At 44.1% G+C, this 16,314-nt stretch overlaps 1 protein-coding gene and 2 pseudogenes across 2 annotated transcripts; 2 read left to right on the forward strand and 1 right to left on the reverse strand.

Annotated features, from left to right (window-relative positions):
- The first annotated feature begins 3,790 nt into the window (after window positions 1-3,790).
- Window positions 3,791-15,352, forward strand: LDHA (lactate dehydrogenase A). 2 transcript variants are annotated; one of them, XM_036029121.1, is made up of 8 exons: window positions 3,791-3,905; window positions 5,967-6,113; window positions 8,635-8,752; window positions 9,759-9,932; window positions 11,157-11,330; window positions 12,018-12,135; window positions 13,945-14,068; window positions 14,646-15,352. In XM_036029121.1, the coding sequence occupies exons 2-8, from the start codon at window positions 5,988-5,990 to the stop codon at window positions 14,808-14,810; spliced, it is 999 nt and encodes a 332-aa protein (XP_035885014.1). In that variant the 5' UTR covers window positions 3,791-3,905; window positions 5,967-5,987; the 3' UTR covers window positions 14,811-15,352. The 2 variants fall into 2 exon arrangements, with proteins under 2 accessions (XP_035885014.1, XP_028371510.1); XM_028515709.2 differs by lacking the exon at window positions 3,791-3,905 and adding an exon at window positions 5,441-5,748.
- Window positions 10,333-11,149, reverse strand: LOC114500966 (annotated as a pseudogene).
- LOC114500968 lies at window positions 12,274-13,069 on the forward strand (annotated as a pseudogene).
- Window positions 15,353-16,314: the final 962 nt, after the last annotated feature.

A 16,314-nucleotide genomic window follows, 5' to 3' on the forward strand; every position in this document is an offset into this window, starting at 1 on the left:
GGAAAAGGAGGGGGGTGAGGAGTTGGGGCGGAGGTGGGGAAGGCACCAGGAGAATCTGGGGAGTTGGGTGGAGTCTTTGGCTTCCCCGCCCACTGTGTGAGGGATGGATGGGGTTGGGGGGATGACAGTACTTCCTCCAGGACCCAGGGGAGGCGCCTGTTGTCTTGCCAGAGAGAGAACCTCTGCTTTAGCACGTACACAGCAGGCCCTGCTGGCCAGGGAAGGACACCAATGAGGCCATCTGTACCCTGGGCCCTGAGACTCAGCAAAGCCATCAGCTTTGCAACCATGAAGAAGGTGAAAACGTCAGGCTGTCAGTGAGTGTTTGGAGGGGCTGTGGGGCTGTGTTGATGTGTCAGAGCAGTGCATATTCTATGCCCATGTGGAGCTGTATATGCTCTGAACTTCTTGTCATGTATTATTAAAAACCAGGTGACCCCTTCCCCACGATCTCTCAGCCACCTTGCTTTCACCCTCTCCCTCTCCATTCTTCAAAAACGTCAGTGACTTCCACTGACCACCAAAAAACAAAACCCCCAATCTTCTTATCCTGGCATTTAAGGCTAAAGGTTTACCAGACACATCTTGAATTTCCTGCCTCTACCTGTTTACTCACGCTATGTTCTCTACTTTCTCATCACCGGGTCTTCCCCAGTTGAGATCCTTTTCTAGGCTGAGCTCAGATGCTACCTCTTCCAAGAAGCCTTCTCTGACATCTCCAGCTGAGGGCCCCTCTGCTGAATGCTGGCGATTTTTCTACCACTTTTGTGGCAGCGTACATTCTATCTTGCATTTTAATTATCAGGGGGGATGCTGTTTGTCTCAACCACTAAATGTTAAGTCTTTGAAGGCTTATGTATTTATTTTTATTTGGTTGCTGCCCCCAATCAGGGATCTGGCCAGCAACCCAGAAATGTGCCAAATCTGACAAAGAATCAAACTGGTGACCTGTTGGTCTGCGGGCTGGCGTTCAATCCACTGAGCCACACGAGTCAGGGCTGAAGGCTTATTCATTTGTCTTACTCATTTTGTGTTCCCAGCACCTAGCACATTGCCTTTTACATAGCAGGCACGCCATTCAACATACATTTATTAAACAAATAAATGTAAAAAGCTGGGGATATAGAGACAAATAAGAAAGTTTCTGTCTATTAGGAGCTTATAGTCTAGTGTGAGAAAGAGATGAACAGCAATAAGAATGAATTTAACATAAAGCTCAAGGAATAGTCCTTGAGCTATGAAGATGTGGGTTTTGGGTGGGCAGAGATGTTGGCAAGGGGGAGAACATTCAGGTTGAAGTCACGGCCTAGGTGGATGTACATGGCACACTTGGGCAACGTGGTAAGTAGCCTTGGGACCGACATACAGGAAGCATGAAGGCAAATAGGAGATAAGGCCAGAGAAGGTAGGTGGGCACTGGATCATGGAGGCCTTGTGAGCCTTTGCAAGGAATTCGGGTTTTATTCTGGAATAAGGTGGAATGAGGGGCCAGTGAATGGCCTTGAGCAGGAGTGTTAACAAGTACATAGTGGGTGGAGGAATGACTCAGCACTGTGCTTTGGGTGGACACCATTCTTTGGCCAGGTCTGTTTTAGGAAAATTTTGTGTTGGGTGCTGAGGAGCACCCATTCTCTAAGGCCGGGATACCCCGGTCAAACCACCTCTTCGTGAGATTTTCTCTTTTAAAGAGGTCACCCCCTAAGAACACTTAATCGGGTTAAGAAATCTGTTTTACCCTCTGAAAGAGTGTTTCCTGACCCTTTCCATGGTCCCTCCCTTTGCTTTGGTTTTAGTACGGAAATTCTTCTGTTTGGATCGTATTAGCCAGGGTTCTTCCAAGAAACTGTGTGTGTGTGTGTGTGTGTGTGTACATGTGTCGAGATTTAATGTAAAGAATTGGCTCATGTGATGATTCTTGGCTCATGTGATTTGAGGCCTAGAAGTCCCACGATCTGTCATTTGCAAGACGGAGACTCAGGAAAGCAGATGGTATCAGTTCCCACCTGGTGATGGGAAATGGTCAATCTCTCAGTTCAAGCAGACAGTCAGAGACACTCACTGATATCCACCGCCTCTCACTGACAACTGAACTTTCTGAGCCTGGGGCTAGCCTGAGCCCCCTACATAAGTCCTGGACCTTTGTGGAGTGGGGGGGTGAGAGAGAGCATCATACAGAGAAAAAAAAATCATAGGCTTTGGAGTGAAGTCAGCCCAGGGTTAAAGTGCCTGCTGAAATCTCTTATTAGTTGTATGACCTTGGCAAAGTCATTAATCTCTCTTAGCCTAGGTTTCCTTATCTGAAAAACAAAACAAAACAAAACAAAAAAACAAAAACCAGTGGGGATAATTATGCCTATTCCAAAGAATTAAAGTGCAGATGAGCATGGGAATTGCCTAGCTTGCTGCCTGACACATAGGAGGTGCTCGGTCCATACTTGTTTTATTCATATTTGCAGTTAAATAGATGCTATTGTTAAATAGATGCAATAGATGCTATTGCATAAGAAAGGAGACTCTGTGCTTTGAAGTGAGCTATTGTTACGTGCCTTAATTTAGGGGACAGCAAACCCCTTGCCTAGATTACCTTCAGAGGTCATCCCAGAGCCCTCCTGGCGAGTGGTTTTACCTGCGTCCTTAGCCTAACTTCCACTCCGAGTTCTGCCCTCCTCCTCTCAGGAGCTTTGGTCATGTTTGGTAAGCAGGCAGGCAGGGGCCCAGGCCTAACTGAATGAGGACATTGTTGCAAACACTGAGGAACCACAGACACTGTTGTAATCTTCCTTGACCCCAGGAACCCGGGAGAACCTGTGGCTGGTCCTCACCCCTGCTGGCTGTGTGTTTTAGGTGAGAGCCTAGGTTTCTGGGCCTTCTGGAGTGATGTGAAAATTGTTAGAACATGCTAGAGAGATGCCCTGCTTTTCTGGAGCTGAGGTTAGAGTTTTCCCTTTAAAACCAAGAAACTCACAACTATGGAGCTTTCTGGGAGCTGGGTGCTAAGGTTATGGTGCCCTGGGTGCAGGGAGGAAGTAGACCCATCTATGCCCTGGAGACTCACTGTCAGGTAGGAGAGCAGACACACACCTCTAATGCAAGAGGGTTTGAAGGATGCACAGACCAGTGAGGTGGACGCACGTAGGAGGTACCAACTCTGTGGGTGTAGTAGAGAACCAGGAGACTGGTAGTTTCAAGAGGAGATGGAGGAGGAAGGCTTGGAATGGAGGTAAAAATAACATGTTAACAAAAACAGAATACCCCTGACAGTTGAGTGTGGCTGGGCACTAGGTGCTGGGCAGGGCGGAGCAGTGGGGACAGCAGACTGGAGCTACTGAGGCCTCACTTTGAACTGGGACTTGGAAGGTTTTGCAAGAGGAAGAAACGCAGCGTCAAATTGGTAGGTCACTGGTCTTAGGTAAGGACAGACTGACCCTGTGCTAGGCACTTCTAACAAATAGTTGTTGAGTGATTATTTCCTGCCAGGTGTTCTGGGCAATGAGAAATAGCGGTGAAGATTCAAATCAAGCCTTTTCTGAGGGTAATCACCACATTTCACGCAAGAGGAATTTGAGGGTCGGTCTGACCCCAGCTGGTGGCTCCCTCAAGCGCTTTTGTGGGGAGAGGGCACAGTGGCTCCGGGCGGCTCCCAGCGCACGCGGTTAGGTCCGCCCGTGGGTCGCCTTGTTGCGCGCGCTGCCTGGGCCTCTGCACTGCCCTGCCCTGCTGGGAGCCCGCCCCCAGCCCGACCCACACGTGGGATCCCGCACGTCCGCCCCACTCCCCCCCTCTGACGTCAGCCCCACCCTTCTATTTAAGGCCCCTCCCGTGCGACTTCGGAGTACCGGAGCCGCTGCCGCCAAGTCCGGATCCAGCGCCGCGCGCCACCGACGCCCGTCTGCCGTGCACATTCAGTACGGTAGGGCCCGGCGCTCTCTGCCAGGCAGTCCCTACTCCCTGGGGGTGTAGGCGCTGCTTCCTAGAGCCCTAGTCTGGAGACCTGGGTGGTGTCCCCCGACCGGTCTGGGCGCGGAGCCGGCTGCGCTCTGCTTTTGCTCTTAGTGGGCACCATTGCCTCTGGCCGTGCTGGGGAACCGAGGAGGTGGCCCTTACCTCATCTGGGGTGGAAAGCCCAAGTGGGTGCATTAGGACAAGGAGAGGACGGGTCTGAGCGGTGGGGCATAGTTCTGGGCTGGAACTCGGCAAACGGCGCAGACCTCGAGGTCCGCTTCCCGGAGCTAGTGAAGCGGAAAAAGCCTGAGCAGCCTGGGCGGGTTCCTGGAAGCTAGAAAGCCGCTGAGCACCACATGCCCGGGTCGCATTTTAACCCTGGGACTCTCGAGAGGTGGGCGGCCTCTGCCCGCAGATTATAGACTGCTCTTTGTGCCAACTATATTTATTGAGTAGCTACTGGTGTATCTGTGAGGCGCTGCAAAGATGAAGCTGGAAGGGTGTTTCAGCCCTCCCGCATTTCAGACCGTCTGTCGAGATAAGAATCGTACGGAGCAGTCTCCTTCCGACTTATGGGGGAACCTAAAGCTGGGAGAGGGTTAAGGCATCTCTAAGATCACAATTAGTGGTGGCAGAGCTGGGGAGTAGACCCTCTTTCTGCAGAGTCCCTTCTTCTACACGTGTCCCCACATTGAAGGGAGCCCAGGAGTCCCGCGCTTAGGTTTTGGTGAAACCAGGTGTCCGCAGGAAGAACGCCCTTCCCCCTGCTAGGCTGCAGAAACCTTACAAGGATGTCTAGAAATAGCGGCGATTTGTAAGGAGAGACCCGATTCCAGCTTGGTGACCCTGGGCTCCTTGCCTGTGAGCCCTCTCGGATATTTTTGCCCACTGGAGCGCTGTCAAGACTAGATCCAGGGCGTGCAGTGCAGGGTTGGATTAACAGTCGAAGGTTCGTTCCCTCCCCAGCTCTGGAAATCGAGGGTTCCGCCAAGTATTAAGATCCCAGGCCTCAGGCCTCTGAAGCTGTTTCTGCACTTCCTGTACTGACAAAATTTCCCCAAACTGGGCCTCACGCCTTTGCAATAAGGATCGCAGCAGAAGCCACACCAGGCACCTCCCTCCGGGTCGGTTAATCGTCCCTGGCATAGCGACTTAAAGCCTGGCTCTGGCCCTGCGCCAGGCCAGGGAGGCTGCCATCCGGGCTTCACGTGGCTCGCGTCTCCTTGGGAGCATTAGTTAAGTCTAAAGTGTGGCTCCGAGATATTTGCCTCCGACCTCACTGGCAGGTTAGGTACTAATGCATTCCGCTCTCGGGCGGGGCCAGTATCCACCCCTGCAACCGGTGACCTCTAGACCACTCGCGTCCACTCCCAGCGCTCTGAAATGCGCATGCGCGCGAGTTTCGCGGGACGGCGGGTGGGGGAGGGGCCGGCGGTGGTGTCTCGTCTTCCGGGTCTGGGCGGGCCTTGAAACCCCAGGGCTCGGGGGACGCAGCAGTTGGTCTGGTTTTCCGCTGCTGCGGGCGCTGGTGGGGGGAGGGGGGGGAGAGTTGAGTGAGCGCGCATGAGCAGTGGTCACGACGGGCTTTACTGCTTCATGGTTCGGCGGAGAGACAGTTAATGGCACTTTCTGCACGCACCTCTCTGGTCCTTACTTGAGGGCCTTGGCAGGAGCCCGGAGTAGACGGCTCACACTCGTCTTGTTTGAAGCGAGGCTGGCCCAGCCTGGGCTTAATAAAGCAAGATGAGCGAGCCCTCAGGAAGCTGTACTTACACCCACACGTCCATATTATTTTTCCATGCCAAGGTGAGGTTCTTCACTCCAAGACCTAGCCAGACCGCAGACCCTGGCATTAGGCCTCTCGGCTCGCCTTTGGCTGTGTTTAGGTTTTTTCCCCTCCCTCTTTTTAGTCGTCCCTTGTGATTTTTCATGGCAAATACCCCAGAAGAAATTGAAATAAGCTTTTTTCAGAATAACTTTTGGTTAATAAGTGTTAAAGAGGTTGTATGCTTTCCCCCCTACAGATTCCTTGTTCTAAGTCCAATATGGCAAGTCTCAAAGATCAGCTGATTGTGAATCTTCTTAAGGAAGAACTAACCCCCCAGAATAAGATTACAGTCGTTGGGGTTGGTGCTGTTGGCATGGCCTGTGCCATCAGCATCTTAATGAAGGTAAGTGAGAGACCATCACTCTGGAGGCCAAGGATACCTTGACCCCTCTGGTCCCTCTACTCCCTCCCTAGCAATTGCGTTATTACATTGCATATACAAATATTGAGGTTCATTCACAGAACTTTATATAAAACGAATTTTTGAAATATGATGCTATGCAAAAAAAAGTATCAGAACTAAAAAAAAATTAAAAAAATCAAAGTTCATTAGGCTGACAACCCAGTTTCTTAAATTCACTCTGCTGTATTAACATGCATGTTACCATGCATGTGTCTACCATGAGAGCATCCCTGCCTTTAAATAAACTAAAATTATTATTTTTTAAAATGATTTTATTTCATTGCCCTGACTGAGAATCGAACCTGTGACTTTTTACTTCTCAGCTGGCACTCAATCCACTGAGCCACATCAGCAATGGAACAAACTAAAATTATTTCAAAGTGATTTTTGAAGTGAAATAATATATACTGTGGTAAAATGAAAATCACATTAAGCCCTGGCCAGTGTGGCTGTTGGTTGAAGCATGGTCCCATACACTGAAAGGTTGCTGGTTCAACCCCCCATCAGGGCAGCACCAGGAGGCAACCAGTTGATCCCTCTCTCTCTCTCTCTGTCCTTCCCTCTTCCCTTTCTCCCCCCTCTAAAATCAATTAATAAAAATATTTTTAAAAAGAAAATTACATTGATTGTGGGAGAATCCTTTTTATTTTGTAAGTAAAGGGAATGGATGTTTTTATTTTTTAGAATTTGATTTTTTTGCCCTGGCTGGTGTGGCTCAGTGGATTGAGTGCTGGCCTGCAAACTAAAAGGTCACCAGTTCAATTCCTGGTCAGGGCACATGCCTGAGTTACAGGCCAGGTTTCCAGTTATGGGTATGTAAAGACAACCAATCAATGTTTCTCTCCCTCTTCTCCCTTCCCTTCTCTCTGAAAATAAATAAAAATTTAAAAAATAAAAAAAATTAATTTTTTTAAGTTTTTATTTTATTTTTCATTTTTATTCTTTTGAATGTGGGAAATCTTAGAGTCTTGCTTCCATACAAATCCCCATTGGGTCCCTTTTGGATAGCAATTTGGCTACCAATTATGGAACCTAAAGTTTAATTAGAAAAGAAGAACTTGTGCATGAAGAAAGAACACTTGTTAGTAGAATCAGGCCTGGTTTATATACAGCAAATTGAGGCAGCTTGCAATATCAAAATATTTTAAGTTCAGATTTGTGGTTTCTAGTGTAATGCAAGAGGTCAAGTGAAATGGTGAGTTCTGGGTTCTGAACAGAGAAGGACTCAAGTGAGAAGAGTCTGACCATAGAAATGAGCTCTACAGAAGTTGCAGAGCAACACTTAACTCTATCTGTTCTTAGGAAAGGCCACAAAATATACCCACTCTTATTTCATTCCCCTCTGAATCAGAAATTGGTACGTCTTTCCTATACCACCCATGGTCTTTTTGAGAAGCCCTCTAATTTAGGTGCAGGTAAGAGTAACTGCCCCACCACTCATTATATTGCAGATAATTTGGGGGTAGATCTGCAGCTCAGCTATACAACTTCTTTGGTTATGACGGTCCACATACCATTTGTACTAAACTATTATTATTGGTGCTCCTGGTCTGAGATGCAAACCTGCATAGGTTCAACTGAAAAGATATTTTTCACTAATACATTTTAAAATTTTGTATTCATTGATTATTAGAGAGAGAGAGAGAAAGATATCGATTTGTTGTTCCCCTTATTTATGCATTCATTGGTTGATTTCTATATGTATTCCTAACCAGGGATTGATGACATTCTAACTAACTGGGCTACCTGGCCAGGGCTTCACTAATATTTTGAAATGCACAAATCTATAAAATTGTCATTGTCATTAATATATGGAAATTTAACTAGAGAATGGTCCAAAATATCACTTTTTAATTCCAAGTCTTTTTTTTTTTTTTTTTTTAGATTATTTATTTATTTATTTTTAGAAAGGAAAGGGAGGGAGATAGAGAAACATCAATGTGCGGTTGCTGGGGGTTATGGCCTGCAACCAAGGCATGTACCCTGGCTGGGAATCGAACCTGGGACACTTTGGTTCTCAGCCCGTGCTCAATCCACTGAGCTACGCCAGCCAGGGCTAATTCCAAGTCTTAATACTGGTCCATATCACCTATTTAATGAATAACAACCTAAAATCGATATGTACAACTGAATTGGACAGAGAAACTCAAATTGGACATTATCCTAACTATTGCCAATCCAGTGTTCCATCTCCACATAGAGGTGGTTTGGCTGCTGCAGAGATTACAGCTGTGAGGAGAAAGGGTTGGGGAGAAGGTCAGTGCTTCTTACTATGTATAGATCATCTGTGCATCAGCTTTTAAGTGGGGGCCTGCTCCTATGCCAGAAATACGGAAATTTTGCAGGCCCATCTAAAACTTTGGAAGTAGGAATTTTTTTTGGTAGTTGAAAAAGTTTTATTTTTGAGATGTTTGTTTCCTTTGGAAGCAATTTTGATTTAACTAAAAACTTTGTCTTTTAGGACTTGGCAGATGAACTTGCTCTTGTTGATGTCATGGAAGACAAATTAAAGGGAGAGATGATGGATCTCCAACATGGCAGCCTTTTCCTAAGAACACCAAAAATTGTCTCTAGCAAAGGTTAATTTCAACACGTTTATACTGTAGTCCATGCTAGACCTAATTCTTTATCAGGCTCAAAATCCCAGCTCTTCAAATATTTCTTTTAAACAGGATGAAAGAGCCTTTGAACAATTTTGCGTTGGTACCTATTGATATCAAAGTCTCAATTTCTAGTAAATGGTTTAAATGGAAATCCAGCTTGGCCGTGATATGGAAAGCATATGAATTAGAATGTAATTAGAAAGCTTCTTAGGTCCATATTTAACTACATTGCTTCAAATACTTAAAATAAATACCAATCCTTTCTCTGTTTCCTTTCACACACCAACGTAATGGTGAGAGTAGGGTAACTGAGCCTGCTCAGCCGATATTCTTGGCTTGACCCTTTCACACTTAATGAGCATCAGCTAGGAACCCTGGGCATGGACCCAAATAGTATCTGTTTTGACACTTGAAAATCACGGACCATTTATCTGATAGGCGACTCTCTTCATTATCTTCATCCCTGGGTTAAATATCCTGTGCCATGGGGACCTAGGAGCAAGATATAGTTGATAAGTGTAAAGTTAGCTGCCTCTGCTTTTTTTTGATAAAGGCTTGTTGCTGGGCTGATACGACCACAATTAAGTATTTAAGTCAAAGTAGGAGGGTGGAAGAGTGTGAGCATTGAGCTCAGGTAGCAAAAAAAGATTTCAATGTATCTCATTTGATACAAGACTCAAGTTTTATTCCTTGCAGCTCCCTGCCCCCAGTTGTAGTTACATAAAGTCACAATGTGACGAAAACCAAAATACAAAGAAGGCATTGATGTACTTTTCCTTCATGTGAGTGGCCAGTGATAAAACTCCAAAACCTAAAGGACAGGAGTCTGGAGGGGGGTGGCATTAGGGACATTTTTCTGCCGGATACACAAGCCACGTAAAACTGTCCATTAAAAAAATTGTTTATGGGAAGAAATTTTCGCTGGCTAGAAAATGGAGATCTCTTAAAAGCCTTAATCTGATTATTGTTTTCTTGTGTCTAGACTATAATGTGACTGCAAACTCCAAGCTGGTTATTATCACAGCTGGGGCACGTCAACAGGAGGGAGAAAGCCGTCTTAATTTGGTCCAGCGTAACGTGAACATCTTTAAATTCATCATTCCTAATGTTGTAAAATACAGTCCCAACTGCAAATTGCTTGTGGTTTCTAATCCAGGTGAGGTTTTTAACTGCATAAAAATGAGCTGGAGTAAAACTAATAGTATATATTATATACATATTTATTTCTCATCTTTCATGTTCCTCCTGGAGTGGAGTTGTGTTTTTGTAAAATAGTTTAAAACACGAAAGGGGATACAGTGCCTCTGAATGTAGTTGAAACATTAAAATTAGTTACCTGTGCAAGAACATCTCAGATAAGGGATAAGTTTATGGATAATGTGTTATTCTCTTAATTGATGCAGTTTATTTTCATTAAACTACATCTCTTGGATACTTAATGTTTTGCTATATTAGACATATTGTAGAGGTTTCTACAATATCAACAAAAACATCGGCCATGATCATTATCAAGAAGGTCCATACAGAGGCATGTATCTTATTGGTCCTTGGAAAAGGGATGCAGGCAGCCCCTACCACCTGCTGAGGGTGTCACAGCCCCTCTCTCACTGTCCCATGGCCATTGATAGGGAGGTTTATGTGCTATTGGTGGGGGGTGGGGAGGGTTGCTCAGGGAGGCCTTGAGCTTGGGTCAGGCACTAAGGCGAGCCAGGTAGGCTGAGAGTAGGGGGAAGGAGCCCAGGCCCCCAGTGGCAAGGACCTGGTGATTCAGCAGCAAGCCCAGCAGGTTGTAGTCCTCGAAGGAGATCTGGTTGCTCACGATGAAGGCCTGGCCCCCCTGGTTCTGGGACAGGTCTCGAAAGACTTCAAGTGCTCAGACAGTTCCTTCACATAGCTCTCCTTGCCTACCTTGTAGTTGGTGGAGATGAGGGTGCTGTGATTGCAGCAGAGGTCCTCCATGCCATCATTCATAATACCATACCCACCAGGGCTGCTCCTCAGAGGTCCTTCCTGTGTAGCCCGAGGGGAGCAGCTCAGGTGCCGCAGGATGGCATTGGACTGGTAGAGGGTGAGGCCTCTGATCTGGAACTTGGGGAGCTGCCTATACAGGCAGGTGGCCTTCAGTGAGCCCTGTAACCAGGTCACCTTGGTCACCACCTCCTTCCAGCTCTGGCCCTGGTCAGCCAGCCGCGTGCGATGGCCTCGCTGCGCCCGTGAACAGGGAAGTAGAAGATGGTGCAGGGCGGCATGGTGGAGGTGTGGACAAAGGCGGTGGCGCTAGCAGCGGCTGAGCTCAGGCGGGCCTCCACCGGGTATCTTAAGTAGCCAGTCATTATCTAGTGGTTCACCTAGTGTCTTTGCCTACATGTTTGCTTCATAGTGGATGTCTTGACCTACGTGGCTTGGAAGATAAGTGGCTTTCCCAAAAACCGTGTTATCGGAAGTGGTTGCAACCTGGATTCAGCCCGGTTCCGATACCTAATGGGAGAAAGACTGGGAGTTCACCCATTAAGCTGTCATGGGTGGGTCCTTGGGGAGCATGGAGACTCGAGTGGTAAGCATAACTTATTTTTTCTTTCTTGTTTCCAAAAAGAGTATGTAAAAGTTGACAGTTTTATTAAATAAGGGCCTAAATCAAATATCCATTCATCAAGGTAGGATTGTTTCCAGAAATCTATTGTTTTAAGATTTTAGCCATTTTGTATGATATTTATCTGGCATGCAGGATGGGGAGTGAAATTCCTTTTACTTCTTACTGTGGAGATATTAATAGTTCTTAGGGTGACCTAAATCATTTGATATCTTAGTTGTTTGTACTTGACTTGCACTGTTCAGCCCTGAAAAGTTCAGCCAAGTCAAATGGATAGTGTGAAAAAATTCTATTATTTTCACAGTTGAAAGGTGTTATAATTTGTGCAGAGTTCTGTTCCCAATGCCAAGATAATTCCCTTCAGGATCTTGTATTATCTTTATATTCAAATATATATGGATTAACCATCTCAATAGGTTAGGAAAATGGGTTAGAATATTAGAATAGGCTAGGAATATGCGTAGGTGTGAATTCTTAGTTTTATAAAATTTAAACAAATGAATATCTGTAAATAAGGGCATTGGCAGTCTAGAGTATCTGCCAAAAGGAGGTAATCCTCCCCAGATAAAAGAGCATTAGAAACGTGGGTCACAATTACCAGTCTGCTGGCTGGGGCATGGAAACAAATGCATTTTGTGGTCTTTCTTTCAGTGCCTGTGTGGAGCGGAGTGAATGTTGCCGGAGTCTCCCTAAAGAGTCTGCACCCTGCCTTAGGCACTGATGCAGATAAGGAGCAGTGGAAAGAAGTTCACAAACAGGTGGTTGACAGGTAATATGGAAGATTAAGTTTCACTATTTTTATTTAAAAGATTAATAGTTGAATAGCATTTGCATTTGAGTACTTTTTGTTAGAGAGAAAGCTTGTTTTCTAAAGCCTTGTTAAAGATCATATTGTAAACTGAGGTAAAGGTATTGTTACTGTTTCTGGGGACGGTGTCTTCAGGCATTCACAGTGGTCCAGTGTTTGACATACCATCAGAGGCCATCCTATAATACAGCCTCTCAAAAAATAGGCTGTCCTGAACCCCTGGGAACAGAGTTGTTTACCTTATACTGAGAAGGCTGGGAAAGTACCGAAATCTGTGTGTGGCACCTGCCCAGGCCAACTTCACAGAGTTCATGCTCTGAGACCTGAAGTTCTGATGCAGTTGTCTAAGACAGAAGAGCCTGCCAGCAGGGCCTGTGGTGGGTGCCTGTGTCCTAGCTGTGACTGTGGCAGGATCAAGTGTGTTTTCCTTAGTAAAGAGCAGAAAATTGCTGTGAAAGTCTGGAAGGCATGCACAGAGTCAGCGAAATCTTAAATATGCAGCTTTTTTGAGTAATAAAAACAAGATACTGAAAATTATAGACATTTATCCATGCTATAGTCTACCTTTTGTGTAATTCCCAATTTATAGCCTGAGAAATCTTTTCGTGCTTATATTGTAAACTATTAAGATAGAAAAATTACATTAAGTCTACCCTATTTGAGATTCAGTCTTTTCTTCAACAGCATATATGATCCATTCATTTAGGAATAAGAAGTTTAAGTCCAAGATCTTTTTATATAGCTTTTAGAAATAGAAACACAGCTAGCTTTTTATTTAGATGATTATACAGTTTTAAGCAACGGCTACATTCATAATGGTATTAAAAATGTAGCCCTGGCTGGTGTAGCTCAGTGGGTTGAGCGTGGGCCTGCAAACCAAAGGGTCACTGGTTTGATTCCCAGTCAGGGCACATGTCTGGGTTGTGGGCCAGGTCCCCAGTAGGGGGTGTGCAAGAGGCAATGACACATTAATGTTTCTCTCCCTCTCTTTCTCCTTCCCTTACCCTCTCTCTAAAAATAAATCTTAAAAAAAAATTTTTTTAATGTAAATACTTATTAACTGTAGGTGAAATTGGAATGCTTTCTACCTGGTGGCATTATTTACTTATAAATCATACGATCATGCGTGGACCTCAGGTCTATAGAATCGAATAATGAATCATGATCAGTCTAGGCAAGGCACTCTTATATTTGTTTAATTAAATAAAACCTGTGAACCCACCACCCAACCCAAGAAACATTGGCAGTAGCTATCAACTAACTGTAGTGTTTGTTGGGTCAGAATTACTAGTCTGCTGGTGCTTATAAATGAGTAAATTCTGTGCTCCCCCATCTCCTCCTGTCCACCCCACCCCTACATACTTGAGATAATCACGAGTAAGCATGCTATATGTAATCTTGGATTTACTTTTTAAATTCAGTATTATATTTTAACGAGTCATCTATTTTGTTACATCTCACTGTGGTTATTTGTTTTGATAGCTATGTAATAGAGTATATGAGTAAATCGTAGTTTATTCTGTTGGAGAGCATTGGGCTTGTTGCTAGGTTTTTGTTATTACTGGTAATAGTGTTGCAAACATCCCTGTACATAATATCCTGGTATACATGGCAAGGTCTACTCTTCTTTGTATAATGCAACTTTGTGGCATTATTAACTATAAAGCATATGCTCAGTGAAAATTTTGTTTTTCTTTGTTTCTCCCACCTTACTTTTTCCTGCCCGTCCCTGTCATTTCCTGTCCTCTCCCACCCTTCCCCACCCTACAGTGCTTATGAGGTGATCAAACTGAAGGGCTACACATCCTGGGCCATTGGACTGTCTGTGGCAGATTTGGCAGAAAGTATAATGAAGAATCTTAGGCGGGTGCATCCCATTTCCACCATGATCAAGGTAGGCCTATGTAGTGGTATCTTGTACTTGAATGCCATTATTTCCTGTTTTATTTTCAATTTCTCCTGAGAAAGCAATTAGATTAAGTCTTCAATCATTGATTTAATAAATTAATGCATCTGCATATTTCTTTTTTGAAAAAAACATGGTTGAGCATTAGGATTAATATCCTCTAGCACTGTGTTCAGCACATAGATACTTGGTAACTTATTGACTAAAATAACTATTCAATTATGTTGAGATGGGTGGAAGACTATAAAAGAAACAGGTTTTTTTTTATTTTCCCACAGATTTTCCTGTGGGAAACCACACTCAAATTAGAGTTACCAAAGTGTTATGCAATAAAAATTAGAAAGTACTATGGATAATAGCAATAGTTTAGGTTTTCTTTTAGAATAGAAGTCTTGCTATTTTAGTTATTTTATTTTACACTATTCATTACATCCTAACTGAAAATCTGGAAAGGAATTTCTATGTATTAAGCTGTATCAAATAAGCTTCATAATGTAGAGAATGAAAGTTTTGGGAGACCCCAGAATGCATTGAAAAAACAAAATTTTTTTCATTTTGTCTTCAGGGTCTCTATGGAATAAAAGAAGACGTCTTCCTCAGTGTTCCTTGCATCTTGGGGCAGAATGGAATCTCAGATGTTGTGAAGGTGACTCTGACACCTGATGAAGAGGCCCGTTTGAAGAAGAGTGCAGATACACTGTGGGGGATCCAGAAAGAGCTGCAATTTTAAAGTCTTCTAATGTCGTACCACCTCACTGTCGAGGCTACAACAGGATTTTAGTTGGAGATTGTGCACATTGCCCCTTTTATCTGATCTGTGACTAAAAACACCAATTTCCTAAAGATAAAAATAGTCATGGTTCACCTGTATCTCTGTCCTGATGCTGGGTGGTACTTACCTTGCGTAGTCCTAACCTGGTCAGTGTGAAACAGTTCCACCTCTTCAAAGGCACCACTGCCAGCGTTGCACACACTGCAGTTGCCCGTCAAACTAGATGAGTGTCCACTGTGTGTTACGTAACTTGTGGTTCCTTTACCCAGTGTGCCTAGTCCTACTTTTTCTCTCCAGTCAATCACATCCTGGGATCCAGTGTATAAATCCAGTGTTGCATGTCTTGTGCATAACTTCTTAAGGATCTTATTTTGTGTACTATATGAATCAGATTAGTGTACCTTGCCATATAAGGTAAAAAGAAAGTCTACATGTAAATAATGCAGCCAACTATCCAAGTGTCATACCAACTAAAACACCAAATAAACCTTGAACAGTGACTACTCTTAATTTATTGAGATATAAAGTCAGCATCCATTACATTATTGGGAGCTGTTAGGTTATTTTTGGACAACTGCAATGATTTTTTTTAATACATTTGAAATTAAGGAGGGAACATAAGGAAGATTACAGGAGGGCGAGAGAAAGCAAAGCGGGGATCAGATTAAATGTACTTTTTTTTTTTTTTTTTTTTAATTTTCAGAAAGGAGGAAGAAAAACGAAAGAAACAGTTGGTTGCCTCTTGTACCCACCCAACCAGGGACCTGGCCCACAACCCAGGCATGTGCCCTGACTGGGCATTGAACTGGCAACCTTTTGGTTTGCAGGCCACCACTTAGTCCATTGGGCCACACCAGCCAAGGCTGCAATTGAATTTTTTTTAAAGGGTAGTATTCACTTTTTTTAAAGTTGTAATTACTGCTGAATTACTTTGCCCCAAATTATTATTCTTTATTGTTGGTACTATTTACTATTGGTCAGACTTCAGTTTAATATGAATTAATATATTAAGACTGTGACTAGATTGACTAGGTTATTTTAGTACCATTCCCATTATAATTAATTGTTTTAATATACAAAGCCCCAAGGTATTATTTATAAGATAACTTGGTAATAGTGCTAATCATAATTGATACCCTACAATTCATGTAGATAACATATTACTCACTAGTGTAAGATACATTATTTGCCAGCTGAACATAAGGAGTGGTACTTTGCCACTACAGGGGAACATAGGTGTTCCAGAACTTGTGCTCTCTAAAGGTCAGTAACATGGCACAGTAGTCCGTCCCCCTCATCCATGGGGGATGCATTCTAAGACTCCAGTGGATTCGTGAAACCACAGGCAGTACTAAACCCTTTATGTGCTTTTTTTTTTTCATATGTATGGGATATGATAAAGTTTATAGATTTAAGCAATGGGATTAATAAAACAGACTAAAAAGTTATGAATGTGGCATTA

The sequence above is a fragment of the Phyllostomus discolor genome, chromosome 6 (assembly GCF_004126475.2).
Source record: "Phyllostomus discolor isolate MPI-MPIP mPhyDis1 chromosome 6, mPhyDis1.pri.v3, whole genome shotgun sequence".
Classification (NCBI taxonomy): Eukaryota; Metazoa; Chordata; class Mammalia; order Chiroptera; family Phyllostomidae; genus Phyllostomus; species Phyllostomus discolor.

Excerpts from the sequence above, each read along its gene's own strand:
- LDHA (XM_028515709.2), top strand. The coding sequence starts at position 5,686 with ATGAGCGAGCCCTCAGGAAGCTGTACTTACACCCACACGTCCATATTA. Across the intron at positions 5,749-5,966 it reads TATTATTTTTCCATGCCAAG|ATTCCTTGTTCTAAGTCCAA; the intron begins GTGAGGTTCTTC and ends TCCCCCCTACAG. Across the intron at positions 12,136-13,944 it reads CACAAACAGGTGGTTGACAG|TGCTTATGAGGTGATCAAAC; the intron begins GTAATATGGAAG and ends CCCACCCTACAG.